The 17,480-nt window shown below is 40.9% G+C and overlaps 1 protein-coding gene across 2 annotated transcripts in view; it reads right to left on the reverse strand.

Moving 5' to 3' along the window:
- Positions 1-4,887: 4,887 nt before the first annotated feature.
- KCMF1 (potassium channel modulatory factor 1) overlaps positions 4,888-17,480 on the reverse strand; it is a 39,603-nt gene continuing 27,010 nt past the window's right edge. For both annotated transcript variants that reach the window (XM_021534803.3, XM_021534804.3), the window contains exons 4-7: positions 12,613-12,714; positions 9,355-9,529; positions 6,959-7,241; positions 4,888-6,064 (exon numbers count right to left, since the gene is read on the reverse strand). In XM_021534803.3, the coding sequence (XP_021390478.2) occupies positions 5,803-6,064; positions 6,959-7,241; positions 9,355-9,529; positions 12,613-12,714 (822 nt within the window). In that variant the 3' untranslated portion in view covers positions 4,888-5,802. The remainder of the gene's footprint in view (positions 6,065-6,958; positions 7,242-9,354; positions 9,530-12,612; positions 12,715-17,480) is intronic.

Consider the following 17,480-nt stretch of genomic DNA (forward strand, 5'->3'; position numbering starts at 1 on the left):
TGCTTGTCTCTCCTTTATTGGGTACTTGCTTGTGAACTGCATTTCCTGGGGCTCTGCAAAGGAGGGTGAGTGGCAGGGGGGCAGCACCAGTGCAGCAGAAAGCAAAGCATCCTCCTGCTGCTGGCACACACCCCAGCCGCCTGCCTGAGGCACGTGTGCGGTTTGCTGCTCCAGGGGCCAGCCTGAGATCGAAGTAAGAAAAGCTTCCCTTGCCAATGGAAGCTTCACAGCAGCTACCACCAGAGGTGGGGAAAGGGACACTGCTGCTGCAGACAGGAAGAACTGTCCTTCATCCTGCACTGATGGACAGCTCTGGCGCCTGGGGAAGAAGGAGGCCTGCGTTGGTCTCAGGATGGGCAAATGCTGATTTTTGTGAAAGAAGGCAACAGCCTGCAGGAGATCCTGAGCCCATGAGTGGTTCATGTGTGTGGGGGACAGCATTGTGTGTGGTGCTGGGGTTAAGAATGATGTGCAAAGCCTTGGCACAGCCTTCCAGGGGCTGCTCTGTAAAAAGAATAGGATCAGAAAGGGGAGGATACCCTGGTGGCAGCACTGCCAGCCTGAGAGAGACTGGAGAGCTTGTGAGGGTGAGGGCGAGCTGGGCTGGAGTTTTTGCTGTCTGGGAAGGGCAGGAGAGCCCCAGAGGTGGTGGCCAGCATCCTGCTGCACCACAGGCAGTGAATGGTGGGAGCAGGAAAGCTGCCAGAGCCTCACTTACAGCTGCTTGTGATTCACTGTGGTCCTTTGCCGTCCTCAGTCCCGTCACTCCTCTTCATCTTTGGCATGACTGTAGCATTTTCTGCTTCTGAAACATCACATCATTCCCTGCCCTACTGTTTCCCTCACTCCTAACCTAACTTTTGCTATACATCCTTTTCTTTTCCCACCCTTGGAATATGCTGAGATCCACATTGGTATCCCTCCTTCTGGCGTCCATGTCCTGCTCTCTGCTCTGCTCTCTGACAACTCCTTCAAGGCCGTGACTTACGCTCCACATGGTATGGGGGGAATTGTGCCCCTCTCCCCACACTTCACGCTGCCCCTTCCCCGGTGTGGCCCAGCAGGGTGGATGCAGCTCTGCAGGGGCTCTTCCAGTGGTACCTCTCCTCCACAGCCCACAGCTGCAGGGCCCTGCTTTTACCCACAAGAGTCTTTATGTTGCATTAAATGTTGCAGGAGGTAACAGCCAGTGCTGAGTTGAAAAAGTGTGCTGGAGGCACACTCCAGAAGCTGAACAATTCCCCCTGCAGTTCCCCTTTTCTACTCTTTTTGTCCACAAATAACTTTTGAGCACCTATATACTATGCACATTAAATACAATAAACACTGCAAATAAATCCTTGTGCCCACCAGCCTGTCTCAAGACCCTTTCCTCTTCCTTAGGAGCTAAAACAAACAGCTCAAACCAGCAAAGTACCCATGTGGCAGAAGAGGCTGACTGGCAGTGAGTCAGCTATGCCAGGGAAAAGAAGATTCAGTGGTGTAACTGGAAAAGCTTCACACGGAATGTGCACACTGCTCCTGGGTTAGGTCTGGGAGCCCTGGGAGGCAGTGGAGCCTCTCTGCCTCCTGGGACTTGTGTTGGTAGCAGGAAATGGCCCTTAGACCCTCACAACAGACAAGTGTCTCAAAGCTGCAGCTGTGCACACATCTGGATGTTTGGTTCCTGCACCAAACTACACTGTCCATAAACTTAACAGGGAGCACAACTCTGTGCCAAGATGGGAACCCAATCTGAGTGAATGGCAGAGAATGAAAACTTCCCCCAACCCCCAGTGCTAGGGAATTGATCAAGGCAGTCACAAGTAAAACATGAGATGGGTACATTTTCAGTGTTCATCACACCACCATGTGCAAGAGTCTTTCTTTGTCCTTGACAAAAACATTAAAAAGGTTTCAGAAAACCAACCCAGACCTCTTACTAACACAGATCAGAAGTTACAGACAGACCACACCAATATTCTGAAAAGCTTTCAAGGGACTTCAACTCCACTGTTCCACCGTTTCCTCTACCACTTTAACATCAAAATACGGGAATGGCTGTGTACCTTTCTGACTGCCCCATCCCCAGCAATGGTTCTCAGCAGAATGGAACATGGTAGGCTCAGGAGAACCATCAGTGATGCCAGGATCACAGCTGTAGTGAAATAGTATTTACTGGAGTTTTGAGGAAAATTACTGACCTCGATTGAATCCAGGATGGGGAAGCTCACGGAAGATTTAATCCAAGCATCTCACAACCTATGATCAGTGTCCCATGGGAGGCCCTTTGAGGTCCCATGCCCCGGTGGCTGTGCCAGCACATCCCCTGGAGCAGGATTTGCCTCTCAGTTCTCACCAGCCACAGGTTTGGGACTCAAAGGGCTCCCTCAAAAGCTGACAGTGGGGCCTGGGCTGGAACCCCTCCTCTGGGCTGGAGCCTTTGCCCACTGAGAGATGCAAAGGCACCCCGTGTGTGCATTTCACTGAACTCTGGGGGGGCTTTGAACAGGGGCTTTGTACATATGCACACACACACAAACATTTGAATATTTACATGGCTGTGTCTGTGTGCAGGTGTGAAAACTGACTTCAACACTTCATAGCAAGTGTAGCATTAATGTTGTCATCTTAGATTCAAAATTAAGCTACACAATGTTGTGGTTATGGTTATCTTACAGAATCATTCTGTAAGAGTCAAATCAATGATTAAGTGCTGCCAGATCCTTTACACATAATGCACTGAGCAATTCCAAGGGTAGGTTAGGCAAGGGCTCCATTGTGAAACTTGTGCCTCCGTGGAGGTCTCCCTTCCCCTTCTGCATCCTTACACTCTCCATCCTCACCCTTTTGCATCCCCAGTCTCTGTTGTGCTTCACTCTAGATTGATTCTAATCCAGTTCTCATTTGTGTGCTTTAATTATGAGGTAACAGAGCAAACCTTGCCAGAGAACTTATGCTTTCACAAATTTGTAATAAAATTGCTTTTGCTGATACCTTTGAAAGTGCTTCTTCACACAATGCAGGTGTCACTGCACCCCAGAACTGTGCAAGTGCAGAGGATTAAGGCTCCTGCTCCTGGAAGGGGGTTGTCCACGCTGAGTATTGGGATGTGGTGTTGGGGTGGTTTTTTTGTTGTTCTGTGGTTTTTTCCTCTCTCACATAGAAAAGGCAATAATCCCCTGTGGGATTCCCCTCCAAAGCTGGTGCAGGCTGTAGTCACTGCAGCCCAAAGCACCTTGAAAATAAATGTTTTGGAAATACCCCAAAAATACTACCTCGGCAAAGCTTACTCTGATCAACACTTCCCTGCAAATAGGACTGGACTTTACTGGAACACCCTCCTAATAGCCATTTCATGTTATTTTTAAACCTAAAATAGAAAAAAATAAAACACAGCCTCCCAAACCACTGAAGATCTGTACAAGTTAACATGACGTCAAAGGATACTTTTAAATCCAAGCTAGCATATATTCAGTCTCTAAACAAACATAGGTACCACTAGTTTGCATCCCCTTCCAAGCAAACGTGGTGATGTCTGGAATTTGGGCAATGTAAGAGACCAGCCTTAACCAATAAAAACACCACTACACTGAGAAGAGCCTGCTTTAAATGCATCTTGGTCTATGCAGCCTTCAGTTCACCTACCTGTGAAGAGTTTAGGATTATATAGTTCATCACCTGCCAAAGCATCTGGTTTTAAAACATATAAACCACCCATGATGTGTACACAAACTGATTTTGTGTTGAAAGATACAGTTATAATTAAAGGCAGATGCAGAAATTTCTGGAACAGAAGTGTCTGGAAAATATATTTAAACCAAAGAAAATCAACTGAACAACAGTCTTGAAAATGCTTTATTGAACTGTGTGTCTTATTGTAATGTGCAGAAGATGTGTTTGAAAAACTACAGCTTGAAAAATTTTTGAAAGTCTTCAATAATCAATAAAAAAGTCCCCTGCTAGGGGTAACTCTCAGGGTAACCAGAGGCTGCATGTAAAATTTTCTGTTGCAGAGACTAAAAAAAAAAAAACAAAAAAAAACCCAACCAAAGCTTATGCTGCTCTACATGAAAACAATCAAGATCTCATGATTTAAAAAAAAAAAAAAAAAAAAAAAAAACAGAGGAAGGAACTTAAACTCAGTCTATGGGGTTGTTCTTTTCCTGCTGTTATTTTGGATTAGCATACATGTCACAGTTCTGCTGAGAACACCACATGGTGTCTAAGTCATTACGTTTACTCTACAATGCTGCTGAGATGAGAGGATACAGAGAAAGAGAGAGGGGGTGAGGTGAGAGATCTGGAAAGACATCATTATGATATAAGCCCAGTTTAAATTTTCATCAGAAGCTGTGTGAACTTTTGTTTTTATAATCTAACTTTACATTAAAAAAAAAAAAAAACAACAAAACCCAACCAGCCAAAAGAAAACCCCAAACAACAACAAAAAACCCCAAACGAACAAAAATACCCACCCCTCTCCTCAAAAAAAAAAAAAAAAAAAAAAAAAAAAAAAAAAAAAAAAAAGAAAAGAAAAAAAAAAAAAAAAACCAAACATAACCCTTCTGTCCTTGCTTTGGGGCTATTATAAATTTCTATGCACAAGAACACCATACCCTTCTTTTTCCAAACCAGTAGGATTAACAGTATAGGCATGTAGGTGGCATGATTCAACTAAAAGGCTTTTTTCCAACTTTTTTTATACCAGCAAAAATAACTAAAGGAAACAATAAATAAAAAGTGCTAAAGTTAGCATTAAGAATTTCTTGTAATATACTGACAGTCTGGGAATCCAAATCCTCAAGCTCTCCTGATACTGTCAGGTCTCTGCAAACTATGAAGCAAATACATAAATAACTCCAAATATGATTGAGGTTGTGAAAAGCTTTTAAACTAAGAACAGGATCCAGGTTAACTTTTTTTTTTAAAAGAAACACAGAGAATATATGAATTGTCTACACCTGAATAAAACATATTTAACAATTAAAAAATTTTAACAACCACAACAAAGAAAAACTTTAAACAAAAGTGAACATTATTTGATTTTAGGGCACACAAAAGCCCCTTGCAGTAGCTTCCAGCAGTGGCCTTACTGTTGTGTCTCCTACAGATGCATAAATGAAGTTTAACTCCACATTGAGGTGACGGCTGAGAGGGCAACATAAGGGTCACATTCAGCAAAATGCCACACCCCGGTCACAATAATGTATCCCACTGCAGAGTTTCCATCCTGTGCAGGAACAGCACATCAAGATGTCATTCTGTCACATATTATTGAAAAGCTAGGTTGTGGCCACAAACTGCTACTCAGCACTAACCTTTTTCATAACGTAACCTTTGAATAATGGGAAAGCTTTGTGTTTTATAGTTTTACTCCTTGTATTTAAGGTTTTAAATGACAAGGTCACTAAAACTCATGCACGCTGCAAAAAAGGTCATGCAGTAGTTAAGGTAAACCATCCAAGCAGTTTTTATTCATTAATATTCATAAATACACACAGCAGCTTCATTAGAGATTTTTCATTTTTTTTTCCTCTTCAGTTTGAATGTGGAGTATTAGGAGAGCCTTTTGCATGTCAAGGTACAGGACACAGAGCCTTTGGCTCTGCACTGCAACCTACATTTACCTGCTAGAAGTAAAAATTAGTTAAGTGGAAATGATTATCATATATATCTTTTCTCTCTTTCTTTTGAATGTACACAATGTAACAAGAGTGACAGACCTGAAATTACAATCACCAAAACAAACCCAAGATAGTTGTTGTCCACTTTCATTGGCAAATACAGCACAGAGGACATTGTCTGCAAAGTGGGATGTCATCAAAGAGGAGGTGGAGGAGGCTCATTTCCTTTATTACTCTCTTTTAAATTTAGGTTTTCTAAAGCAACATCTAGAGGCATAATATCTACACAGCCCATAGCACCAAAATCTGCAATCTCCCCCCGCTCATCCTCATCTGAGGAGGAACTTTCTTCCTGCATCAAGGTGGACAGTAGGAGCTCCTGAACAAACAGGCTGCAGTCTGCCCGTTCGCTCTCCATTGACTGACGCTCTGCTTCTGACATCTTGGGATCGTTCAACCTGTGCAGCAGCAAGGGAAGAGAAAGAGAGATGCTGAAAGCTCAGTTCACTGGTGGCACCAGGGACAGGTGAGCACATGTGCTCAGAAGCTGCTCCTTCAGGACAGTCCTGCCTGCCCTTCAACACGACCAGCACCTCAGTGCAACACGCATGCCTTTAACAACCCACCCTCCTCTGCTGCTGCAAGTCAGAGGAACATCAAAACCTGTTTGTGAGGCTTCCTGCTGTTCAAGGAGTCTTTTAGGGAGGGCTGGTGCCATTTCCTGGACGTGCAATTATATGACTCCGTTGTGAAAGTTCACACTGGCCACAAAACACATCACTGCATGTGTAAAGTGACTACTCATGGATAATTGAACATAATTCCACTTCTCCTAAGGTGCACTGCGTGCCCTGATAAGAGGCAAGGAAACTGCTCACTCCAGCTCTGAAAATCACAGTCTGTGACATTTGTGGGTGCTTTAATTAAGGTTTTCAAGTGAACTTCTGATTGAGAGATGTCACATGGCATTATATTTTATATAAAAATCCACTTGATTCAAATTCAGACATGTTAATTTTAATTAATATTAAAATTACCACACTGTTTCACAATACCAGACAAACAGAAGTAAGCTTGCAGGGGGTGTGGCATGGGAGATACAGAAAATATTTTTATTTCAAGTCAGTGGTCAGTGTTCTACAAGAATGACACAGGAAGTGAATTCTCTTTTAAATAATCCTGGGGTCTAAGTATAATTTCTAAACTAGGTAAATATTCTGTTAATTAATGCCATCCTAGGCATGTGCCTGACTCCAAACATACAAGCTTCATCAAGCTCTGTACCTCTACTAGAACTAAGGTGAACAGAAATCGTAAGAGTTAAATACAAGTAAATACACAGAAGAAATTACCTTGTCAGAAGGAACTGGGAATTCTGGATAGTCTGCTGACTGTTTTCTGTGTTAGATGTGTTGGTTGTTGTTGTAGATTGTGTCATAGTGGTGTTGACGTTGATCGTGTTGGTGCGTCTGGTTGCATTGCGTGCAGTCTCCAGTTGCTGTCTTGCTGCCTGTGCATGTTGTCGTTCCAACTGCAGTTGCATCTGCAGCTGCTGTAACTGAGAAGCAGAAGGGCCAGAGGAGTTGAGCTGTCCTCCTGCAGAACGCCTCACACCTGATAGCTGGGACAAAAGCTCTGCCAGAGAAGAGAAAGCTTCTATGACATAAGATCTTAAATGAGCCTTACATTACACAGCAGAATAAATACACCCTGAACTCCACTGCATCCATTTCATTCTTTTCAAATAACACCAAAACCCAACAACACTCAGAGAAGACTGTGAACATTAAATGCCCATAAAGATTAAGACTAATTTACGCAGATTTAGGCCAAATAACCAGACAAGGTTTAAATGACAGTAGACAGTAGAGCCAATGACAGTAGAGCCAATCTTTTGCAAGGGAGAGCCTGGCAAAAGACAGCCTGCAGCCACTCTCTGAATCTTCAAGCCAAAATAGACACTGACTAAGAAACTTCTATATTTTGGCTTTGGATGGTGACTTTTTTGTCCTTCAAAAAAGTGTTCCCTCAAAATACAAGCTTCATCTTCCCAATTATCTCAGAGGGAAACTGTGCTACAGCAAATTCAATAAAAGAAATTTTGTTAAGAAAACATATTCAATCACTGCTTCACATCAAAAGCATTCTGTATGAATTCTTATTTCTGCCAAAAGTATGCAGAAAGCCTAGCAATGAAAAACCCTCTCTGTTATTAAGTCTTCCAAATCAGAAGGATGGAATGCTCCTTGCAAATTTTATTCACAAAGTTTTTTTTTAAATAAATATTAGCAGCGAGTTATTGTACAGTGCATTTCTGTAGAATCTCTTCTATGCCCTGTGCAGAAGGTAATTCTTATCTCAGACACCTGCTGCAGTTGATGCAATGGTAGAGGAAACAGGACAATTCTCCTCCTCTCCCTCTACTCTAGATTATAAACTTACTCTATAGGTCATGATAGTTTTTCTTCCATTGCATTAACAAAATGCAATCATACTAAAGCAAGCTGTTTTCAAAGGAACAAAGCAAAATACTAACTAGAGAGGTGGAGTAATTTTCAGCAACACTGATAGAAGCACCAAAATAAAGTAAATTTTAATTACTAGAGAATACCACAGGGAGGAAAAAATTATTAAGAAAAGTAACTGATGTTATAAATTTAAACAGAAAAATCACTGTGGTCTTTTCTATTTATTACTCCAGTAAAAAGACAGACATGTTAAACTCGGAGGCAAGATTAAGATGTATTTATTCTCATTGTAATCTAAAGCTTGGAATATACAGAAGCAGTATTTTGGAAAGAGGTGTGAATTCAAAACAGTCCTGGAACAAGATGGACCCACAACTCAGTGTGCTCTAAATGCAGGAACACATCTTCCACCAAAAGAGAACAGATGCAGAAGAATGACATTTTATCCCACACTTAATGCTGCTAAGTGGGAAGGTCCTGCAAGGCTGAAAACAAACTTCAGCAGTCATGTCACATTTTAAATGAGCTGAAGCACCTGCCCTGGTGAAAGAAAGAGGACGTCTTGCACTGGAAGCTTCAAGAACATTCTCCCTCTTTGAACAAACTCACCTGTGACCTCAGTTAACTTGTTTTTTTCTCCTCATCTCTCTTCTTCACGGCTGATTTATGAATTACACCAGGGCACAGAGGCCAGCAGAGCACCAGGGCCAGCAGAAGGCAGGCAAAGGGAACCATGATTAAGGAAGGAGTGGATCTGCAGCTCTCCTTCCAGGGCCAATGCCTCATTACACCCGGTGGCTGGCTACCTCCCCCTGAAAAAGTCACAGCCTAATAGCAGCAAGCTCCAGTTTGAGCACTGTGTCTCCTTTGCATCTGAAGTAAAGGTGGATTAGTGGCAGACATTCTGAGGTTTCCCTGTCATATTGGTATGGTCAAAGACCATGGCATTAAAATGTTTAGACTTCCCCACAGACAAAACTGCATTTGTTTTCAGAATTGTCTTCACTCTCTATTTTTTCTTCATCGTAAAAAAAAAAAGCTATTTTCACATCAAAGGTAAAAATAGAACAAACAAGTTATTTCTGGGAATCCTGAAGACACAGCCTAATTATTTTCTGATGCTGACAGTAAGAACACCCTTTCTCTCTTCACCAGCTCTATGGGATGCTCTGCCTGTACGTGCAGCTTCACAGCAACACAGAGCAGCTGCTGTCACCTTGCATTCTCCTTCCCCTGTGGAAGGAGGACAGTGGAGTAAAACTTGTGGTTACAGCTCTTACCAGCTATAGGATCCATGGCTTCTCTATTGCTTGGAGAATACGAACTCTGAGAAGATGAAAGCCCACCAGGGGAACTGGTAGTAAAGTGCATGTTTGATCTACGAGCACGGGGGCCTCCCAAACCCCGGCCTGGGTGGAACATCCTACGTACATGCCGAACGCCACTGGATTCGTCGTAGGCAAGAAGTTAAGAAAACAGAACTGTCTGCCACTGAGTGTTAAACGACCATCAAAAGACATCTGATGGGTCAAGTACTCGGGTATAGTGCTCTTGATTCATAATGATTCAACTTCTGAAGCAAAGTTAAGGTAGGCTGTAGCTCTGCTACAAGTCAGACTTACTGATCTGGTAATATTTTTTTAATCAAACTTCTCTATGAAAACCCACACAAATCCATGTGTTGCCAAGCTCACTACTGAGACAGGCATTTCAGTTCTTCCTTCCCAATTCTTACATTAAGCATCAAAACTAATAAAAATGTTTACTGCAATTCCTATCAGAATAAATACCAAATTCCTTTTGACTTCTGTACTTCATGCTTTTATGCAAGAAATTTCATTGCTTCAGTCCATAGGAAACTGTAGGTTTCTGGAGTATTCAGCACATCCATCACATCCCTTTATTTCGCCTTTCTTCTTACAGCCAAAGAAATATCACTAATCCCAGTATTACAACAATACTTTTCATTTTTTCTTTTTCACCCACTTCCCCCTATCAGATGCTTGTGTCACTTTGAAAAAAGGTTATCATATAAATTTTGAAGTAATTAACAAACTTAAATAAAGATTATTTTTGTCATAAATTTGTTAATATTCATTCCTCCAATACAGTCCAGATAAGGCTTCTTCCTAAAAATCACTCGTATGACTCACTGCTAAAAAATGAAATAGCATAGGCTTTAATATTTTGTTTTAGTGTTATTATAATTCAGCTTAGATCTCCATCTCCTATGTTTTTTTATTTTTATAATAGTATGGTTACCACTCATATGGTATCAATTTCTGTGTGAGGGTAACATCCAATGTAGTTTTTTAAAATCACAGTTATGGGGCAGAATCTCATGATATCATGGAGGTCAAGACCTTAAGGCTGAAAGGAATGACTTGACTTCCCATGGCAAGAGAGAACTTCTGGCCATTACAAGAAGATTTTACAGAACGTTTTCTTATTTCAAGACTATTAGTTATGCTACAGTGTAAAACTTAACATCTAATGTGTAAAAGAAAAACCTCCCCAGTACAGAACACACTTTGCTTAGTACAGAGCATCTTGTACCTCTGAGTGTGCCAATTTTTGGGTGCTGCTGGACATGAGTTGCTAAATTAGATGGACTATAGACCCTATGTAGTTTGGCAAACTTTTTGTAACTAAATATGTTAAAACAGGACATTAGCTGGGGATTGTCCAAGCAGACACAGGATACTGGGGTAACTTTTCCAATGGCAGCTTTTAAAGTGTTTTGAGATAAATGTCATTCTTAAATACCAGCTAAGCATGCACTTGGGAGTCCTACCAGCCATGCTGGTATGTAAACGTTACCTTGTGAAAAACATTTAAACTGAAGAGTCATGTGAGAACTATAGGTATGATTAATGCTGAAAAGATTTAATGAATTTTCAGGTATTTTTCTGCTAAAGAAAGAAACTGGGTTTTTGTCCATAGACTGCAGGAGTAAATTACACATCTTGCAACAGCTGCACAAGGTTTGTAGTAAGAAACACATGTGGTGTTTTGGGACAACTTTAGGAAAAAAATCCAAAAACCAAAATTAACCAAACATGTCTAATTAATAGCTGGTGGGTAAGGCCACCTCTCAGAACTGCAGCAAATCCAACAGTAAAAGCTTACTTCAAACTGCAAAATAAATTTTTACTCTAGAAGAAGTGCAAGCCAAGAATCTTCTCTACCTCCATTTTGTACATGAAGGCAATTGCAGGACATGAAGAATTGTTCTGTACAGCTTCAACTTCATATTCAGCAATACAATGGTATATCAGAGAGTGATGGTTATTTCCTACGCTGCCAGACCCTGAGTGAAAAAGGGCATATTCTCTTCCTTTTTTCCTGGCCTTTGGACAGCCTGAAATGTAGCTTGATGGCTCATGTAATTTGTGTAATTTTAGTTCTGGTCATTGTACCAACTCTGAGATTTTCATAGCACCTGCTTAATTAGGCTTTTTCTAACAAGAATTACATAACTACATAGCAAAGTGCCAGAGTTACTGATCCAGTTACTGCATAGTAAATAACCTGCACAATTAGTCTGTCCTGATTTAAACCATGTTAATACTAACAAACTTAAATGCAATCAAATACAACCGTAACTGAAGTGAAGCCATCGCCTCAAATACTGTTTCCCTTCTATTACTGTAATTAAATCTGTTTGATAGGACTTGGATTTCTTTTCCCCAGCTGCTTGAGCTTATATTATCCTTTGTTCATTTTTAAAAATCTCTGAACAAAAAAGCCACTATCAATGTTATAATGTAGGTTTTTTTTCTCCTTGTTTAAATGAGGCATCAATGAATAATTTGGGGATTACTTACTGAAGGATGCTACATAAGTTTGCATGTCATTAAATAAAAGCCCAAAGCAAAAGATATATTATCAGTTAATCTGAGGGAGAATAAAAAAATTTTAAAGGAGACAAATATTCCTATAACACTGATGAAAAAATCCCAACAGTCCAGCTCTTCAGTCATCAAGCACAGATAAATGTCTGTAACTGGCTGCTACGGTAACTGAAGGACAACATCCTATTTCCCAGAAAATCTGAAGGTTTTCTGAGTTGTATTACAAAATGTAAGTAGCACTACAAAATTACATTATTAAAAGATTGTGTTAAAAGTAGTTAAACAACTTTACAGTCTTTTGTTACAAGCAGCTACGCTTGAATCATCTTTGTGTCATAAATATATACAGCACTGAATCTTGATATATAAAACAGCACCAAGAGTAATCATGAGGCAGGATAAAACACAGTACAAGTAGAAAAACCTATGTCAAAATCCTTTAAATGTTTCTGCTGTTAGAGCAAAAAAACCACTCTCAAGTATACCTACAAGTCTGTGCACAGTCTGAGAGTTGCACTTTTTTAAACTAGCAGACAATCCTTTTTATTTTTGTCATACATATCTTTAAGAACCTAAGTTCCAGGAAATCCAGAATACGACCCTTTCACTATAAAAATCAAACCAAGTCACCATGATTACTAGGTGAAACAGTCTAGCCTCTTTGCCTCACATTGGAAAGGATATTAAATCTCTAGGAGCTCTGTGTTCCAGTGTAAGATGAGCTGCAAAGTCATCTGTTATATGATTCGGATCCCCTCCAGGCAATGCTGCACATATTGGACAAATCTGAAATGACAAAGCAAGGAAAAACCCAACTTTATAAATATGACAAGAATCAGAACTTTTATCAAGTCAATCATTAGACATTGACTCTTACGCTTTAAAAATAACATTTTTGTATTCACAAACACCTGGATATCAGTGTATTCAATAAACTCATAAAAATTAGAGAAGTGAAGACATTAATTTAGTCATATTTTACTTTACGATTTTCAGAATACTATGAACTTCAGAAAACCAGAACTAGGATTCTCAAAATCAATTTGCAATGTTTTGAAAGTTAGTATTTTTGCATGCCAATTCTGCCACAGACAGTAGAGTTGAATCTCTAGAGTACAGGATTGCTATTTGCCTGCTTGGCACTCATCCCAGCAGAGGAACCAGCATAAAGCTACCCATATTTGCTAAGTATCAAGCTGAGACTATCCCACTCAGGCAGTGTAAGTTTGGCAGAGAAGGGGTGGTCTCCATACCCCTCTCCACAACAGTATTTTGAGAGCAGGTACAGAGGTCTCTCTTTGATTTTGGGGTTTCCCCCCACCGCCCCCACTTTACAGTTTTTGGTTGGCAGGTTTTGTTTGTTTTGTGTTTTAAACTGAAGTACAGTTAAGTAAGCAGGCAAACATTACCACTACTATTGTCATAATTATGACTTGTTCATTGAATGACTCCACAAACAGCATCTTCCATTTTTCTTTCATTTTTCATGTGTATACTTAAGCTGTTGAATATAGGTCTCGAAAGACCACGAGCATTAAGAACACCTGTATAGAAGAGCACACATCTGTTGTACTCTCATGGTAGTGAGAACAAGGTCTTGAAATAAGTTTACTGTAAAATCTCAGCTGCTTTAGACAGGAACAGCTGCATCTAATTCCACTTTAATTTTAGTGGCCAGTTCTGAAAAGAAAACCAGGCATGTTAAAAGCTTTTTGGTACAATTCCTCCCCTTTTATTTTCAATGTCATTGAAAATGTCATTTTTCACCACTACAGATGCCAAGCAAATGCACTACTGGGCATATCTTATCACAACATAATTTAATAAATACTCAGCTATGCCAACATATCAAAGCTACCCTGTAGAGATATAGAAATGGATGTGCATTGGACATATGGTTTTGAATTCCCTAAATTTCATTACAGCTGCTTAAACTTCTCATATCAAGAGAATGCAAGACCTTCCAAGAAATCTTTTACTTGAGCTACTCTAAGAATGCAGAAACACAACCTAAGAACAACCCACTCCTGAAAGCAGGAAATCACCAGAAAGTTATTTTGTTAACATGATGATGATATGAACTGCACGTTTGTGAATATACTCAAACCTCAGAAAAACATCAGTTAAGAAAATGTCATAACGAATATTGAGTAAGGAATCGAAGTATCCCAATTCTAAGTCTAAATATCAATTAAACTTTCAAGAACTCTTGACTAGGGAAAGTTACTCAAGTACTGTTATGTACAAACAACAATTTAGTTAAGCATAAGCTCTGACAGAGCCACAAGAAAGACTAATGGATCACTGATTAAGCATGATACAGCTAAAAGTCATTGTTAATTATAACATGCATGAAGAAATGGTGCAGACGAAAGGCAAATATTGTCAGAATTTTCTCTTGAATTTAAGAGCATTTGTATTAAGAAATCATGCTACCCTGAATGAAGACTTTAAAGGCCTAAGTCAATCCCACTGACAGAACATCTGCCAGTTTCCAGAACTGTGCTTGTATTACTGCTACTTCTCCATTTACATACAAACTAACCACTTTAAGTGACAGCACTTCTGTAACCTCCACAAGAGTCATTGGGATCCTAGAGGATGAACAGGGACATTTTGTCAGATTGTCCCTTCAATTACTGCAAGAAAAAGCTCTGCCCAGTTTCACCACTGAGGTATCAACAAGAGTGCTTCCAATTCATCTACGAGGAGCCTAATTACTGCATTCCCAAAGGTGAGAAAGCTGCTGCAGTCCAATGCAATAGCAGACAATTAGCATTTCTGTTATGAAACAAGACTGAAGAGATGGCATTTTATGAAGTCTACTAAATCTGTTTTTATTTACAATGCTAGCAGAATTCTAGTTGAGCACTGCATTTCATCGGACCAGTCCAACTAACCTGAAACTTAAACACCAACAAAAACAATCATACTGATTCCCAAATTCCTCTGCCTTACAACTCAAACCATTGTTCCCTAGACATTATATGGGTGAAGAAATACTGGTTCTTTAGAAGAGGAAGAGGGCTCTTTGAACAGGAAGGGAGGCTTGCCCTTTAAGTGAGAGAGCAGCTGGGGTGCATTAAAAGCACTGTCTAGATGGAATATGACCTGATAGAGATCTTACAGGCTGGAATTAAGAAGAGAGCAGGCAAAGAGGATGTTACAGGGCATGTCTACTACAGACCACCTGACCATGAGGAACAAACAGATCAGGCCCTTCAGAAACATAGAGCAGCTGCCTCACACTTGCAGGACCTGATCTTCATGGAGGTCTTCAACCACTCCAGTATCTGCTGGAAGGACAACACAGCGTGACTGCAATCCAAGAGACTCCTGGAGTGCTCTCCAGGTAACTTCCTCCTCCAGGTGACAAAGGAGCATATGAGGAGAGGTGCGATACAGGACTTCAGAATTATCAACAAGGAGGGGCTCAGTCGGGATGTGAGGGTCAAAGAAAGCCTTGGCTCCAGTGACCATGACATAGTGCAGTTTTGAGATCCAGAGGGCAAGGAAGAAGATCAAAGACAAGCTCATGCCCCTGAACCTCCAAGGACAACATAAGCAAAGCTAAAGCCCAAATGGAACTGAATCAGACAAGTAATGTCTAAGGTAATAAGGTGATCTTCTAGAAGTGCATAGGAAATAAAAAGGTAACTAGGGAAAATGTGGGCACATCGCTCAAAAGATGTGACACCTAGTTATACAGGACACAGAAAAGGTTGAAGTACTGAATACCTCCTTTGCTATGGTCTTTAGCAACTCCAGGCCCCAGAGAGCAGGGGTTCTGGAGTAGTCAAGACACTGCCCTGCTGGAAGAGGATTACTCTGCAGAATACTTTCATGAAATGGAATACTTAAGCCACCAGGCTGTGATGGGTGTGATGCACCAAGAGGTGCTGACAGATGCCACTGTGAGCCTCTTCTCAATCTCTGAACTATCATGGTGACTACGTGAGGTGCCTGAGGACTGGAGTAAAGCAAATTTCACTTCTATCTTAAAGACAGGCAAGTAAGAGGAGGACCTAGGGAACTACAGGCTGAACTACAGTCATCATGCTCTGATCCCTGGGAAAGCAAGGAAACTATTGTTAACTATTTTTAGGAACTATTAAAGACAAGAAAATCATCAAAAACAGTCAGCACTGCCTTCATAAAGGGGAAGACACACTTCACCAACTTCATAAACTTCAATGCTGAAGCATCTGGCCTGGTAGATGACTGAAGAGTAGAGGAAATTGCCTACCGGGACTTGAGATAAGGCCACTCACACTGTCTCTCACAGGATGCTCAAAGGTAATTTATTGATGCTCAGGCTGGATAAGCAGAGAGTGAGGTGGAGTGAAAACTGTCTCAGTGGATGGGCTCAGAGAGTGCTGATCAGCTGGAATTCTGATTACATAAAACTAGGAGGAGTGGCTGATACACTAGGGAGCTGTGCTGCCATTTGGAGTGACATAAAAAAATGAAGAAACGGGACAACAGGAACCTCATAAAAGGGAAGCACAACATGCACCTAGGCAGGAACAGCCCCAGGAATTAGCACACACTGGAGGCCAATCATATGGAACACAGCTTTGCAGCAAAGGACCTGGCATCCTGGTGGATCACAGGCCAGCAGTGTGCTCATGTAGCAAAGAAAGCCAGTGGTGTTTTGGGCTACACCCAACAGCTGGCAGCAAGTCAAGGATTGTGATCCTTCACGCAGCACCAGTGCCCAGTTTTCAGCCCACACATGCACACACTGAAAAAAGCTCAGTAAAAGGCTACAGAGAGGAAAGGAAGAAAGGCTGAGAAAGATGAACTGCTCTGCCCAGAGAAGGGTGGAGTAATGGGGGATGGATCTTAGGAATGTCCATGAATCCCTGAAGGGAACCTGAAAAGATGATGGAGCCATGCAGTGACTGGATGAGGCACAGTGGGCATAAATTCAAACACAGGAGCTTCCTCATAAACATCAGGAACCACTGAAACTTTTCACTGTGAGGATCAATGACCACTGGCACAAGTTACCCAGACAACTGTGGAGTCACTATTAAAGAACTGTGTGGACATGGTCCTGAGCAATCAGCTGGTACATGATCCTGCTCAAGATGACCTCCAGAGGTCCCTTTCAACCTCATTCAGACTCTGATTCCTGCCTGCAGTTACCTAACACTGTTCTACTTATCAATGCCTATACCTGAGAAAAATCAGCAGAAAGTAAACTTATCTGCATCGCTCTGAATATAAAAATAGCAAAATTTAATGGATGTAAAATTATTTTGTTTATTCTTTGAAAAACTGGGGGCAAAAAGCCTTTAAAATATAAATTATTCTGACCCTGTAAAGCTCCTTTACATCCCTAAAAATACATGTCTAAAACACATCTTTGGAAGGTGATACTCAAATGACTACAAGGTCAGTATCTAAACATAAGTAACTGTCTGAAAGCCTATAACCACAAGCATTTAGAATACATAATATTTTCCTCTTTACTAGTCTTGTAGGCCTTCACAATCCCAATAAGGGTACAGTGCCCAATTAATTTTATGTGCATGCACACTAAACAT

This window comes from Lonchura striata, chromosome Z, assembly GCF_046129695.1.
Source record: "Lonchura striata isolate bLonStr1 chromosome Z, bLonStr1.mat, whole genome shotgun sequence".
Classification (NCBI taxonomy): Eukaryota; Metazoa; Chordata; class Aves; order Passeriformes; family Estrildidae; genus Lonchura; species Lonchura striata.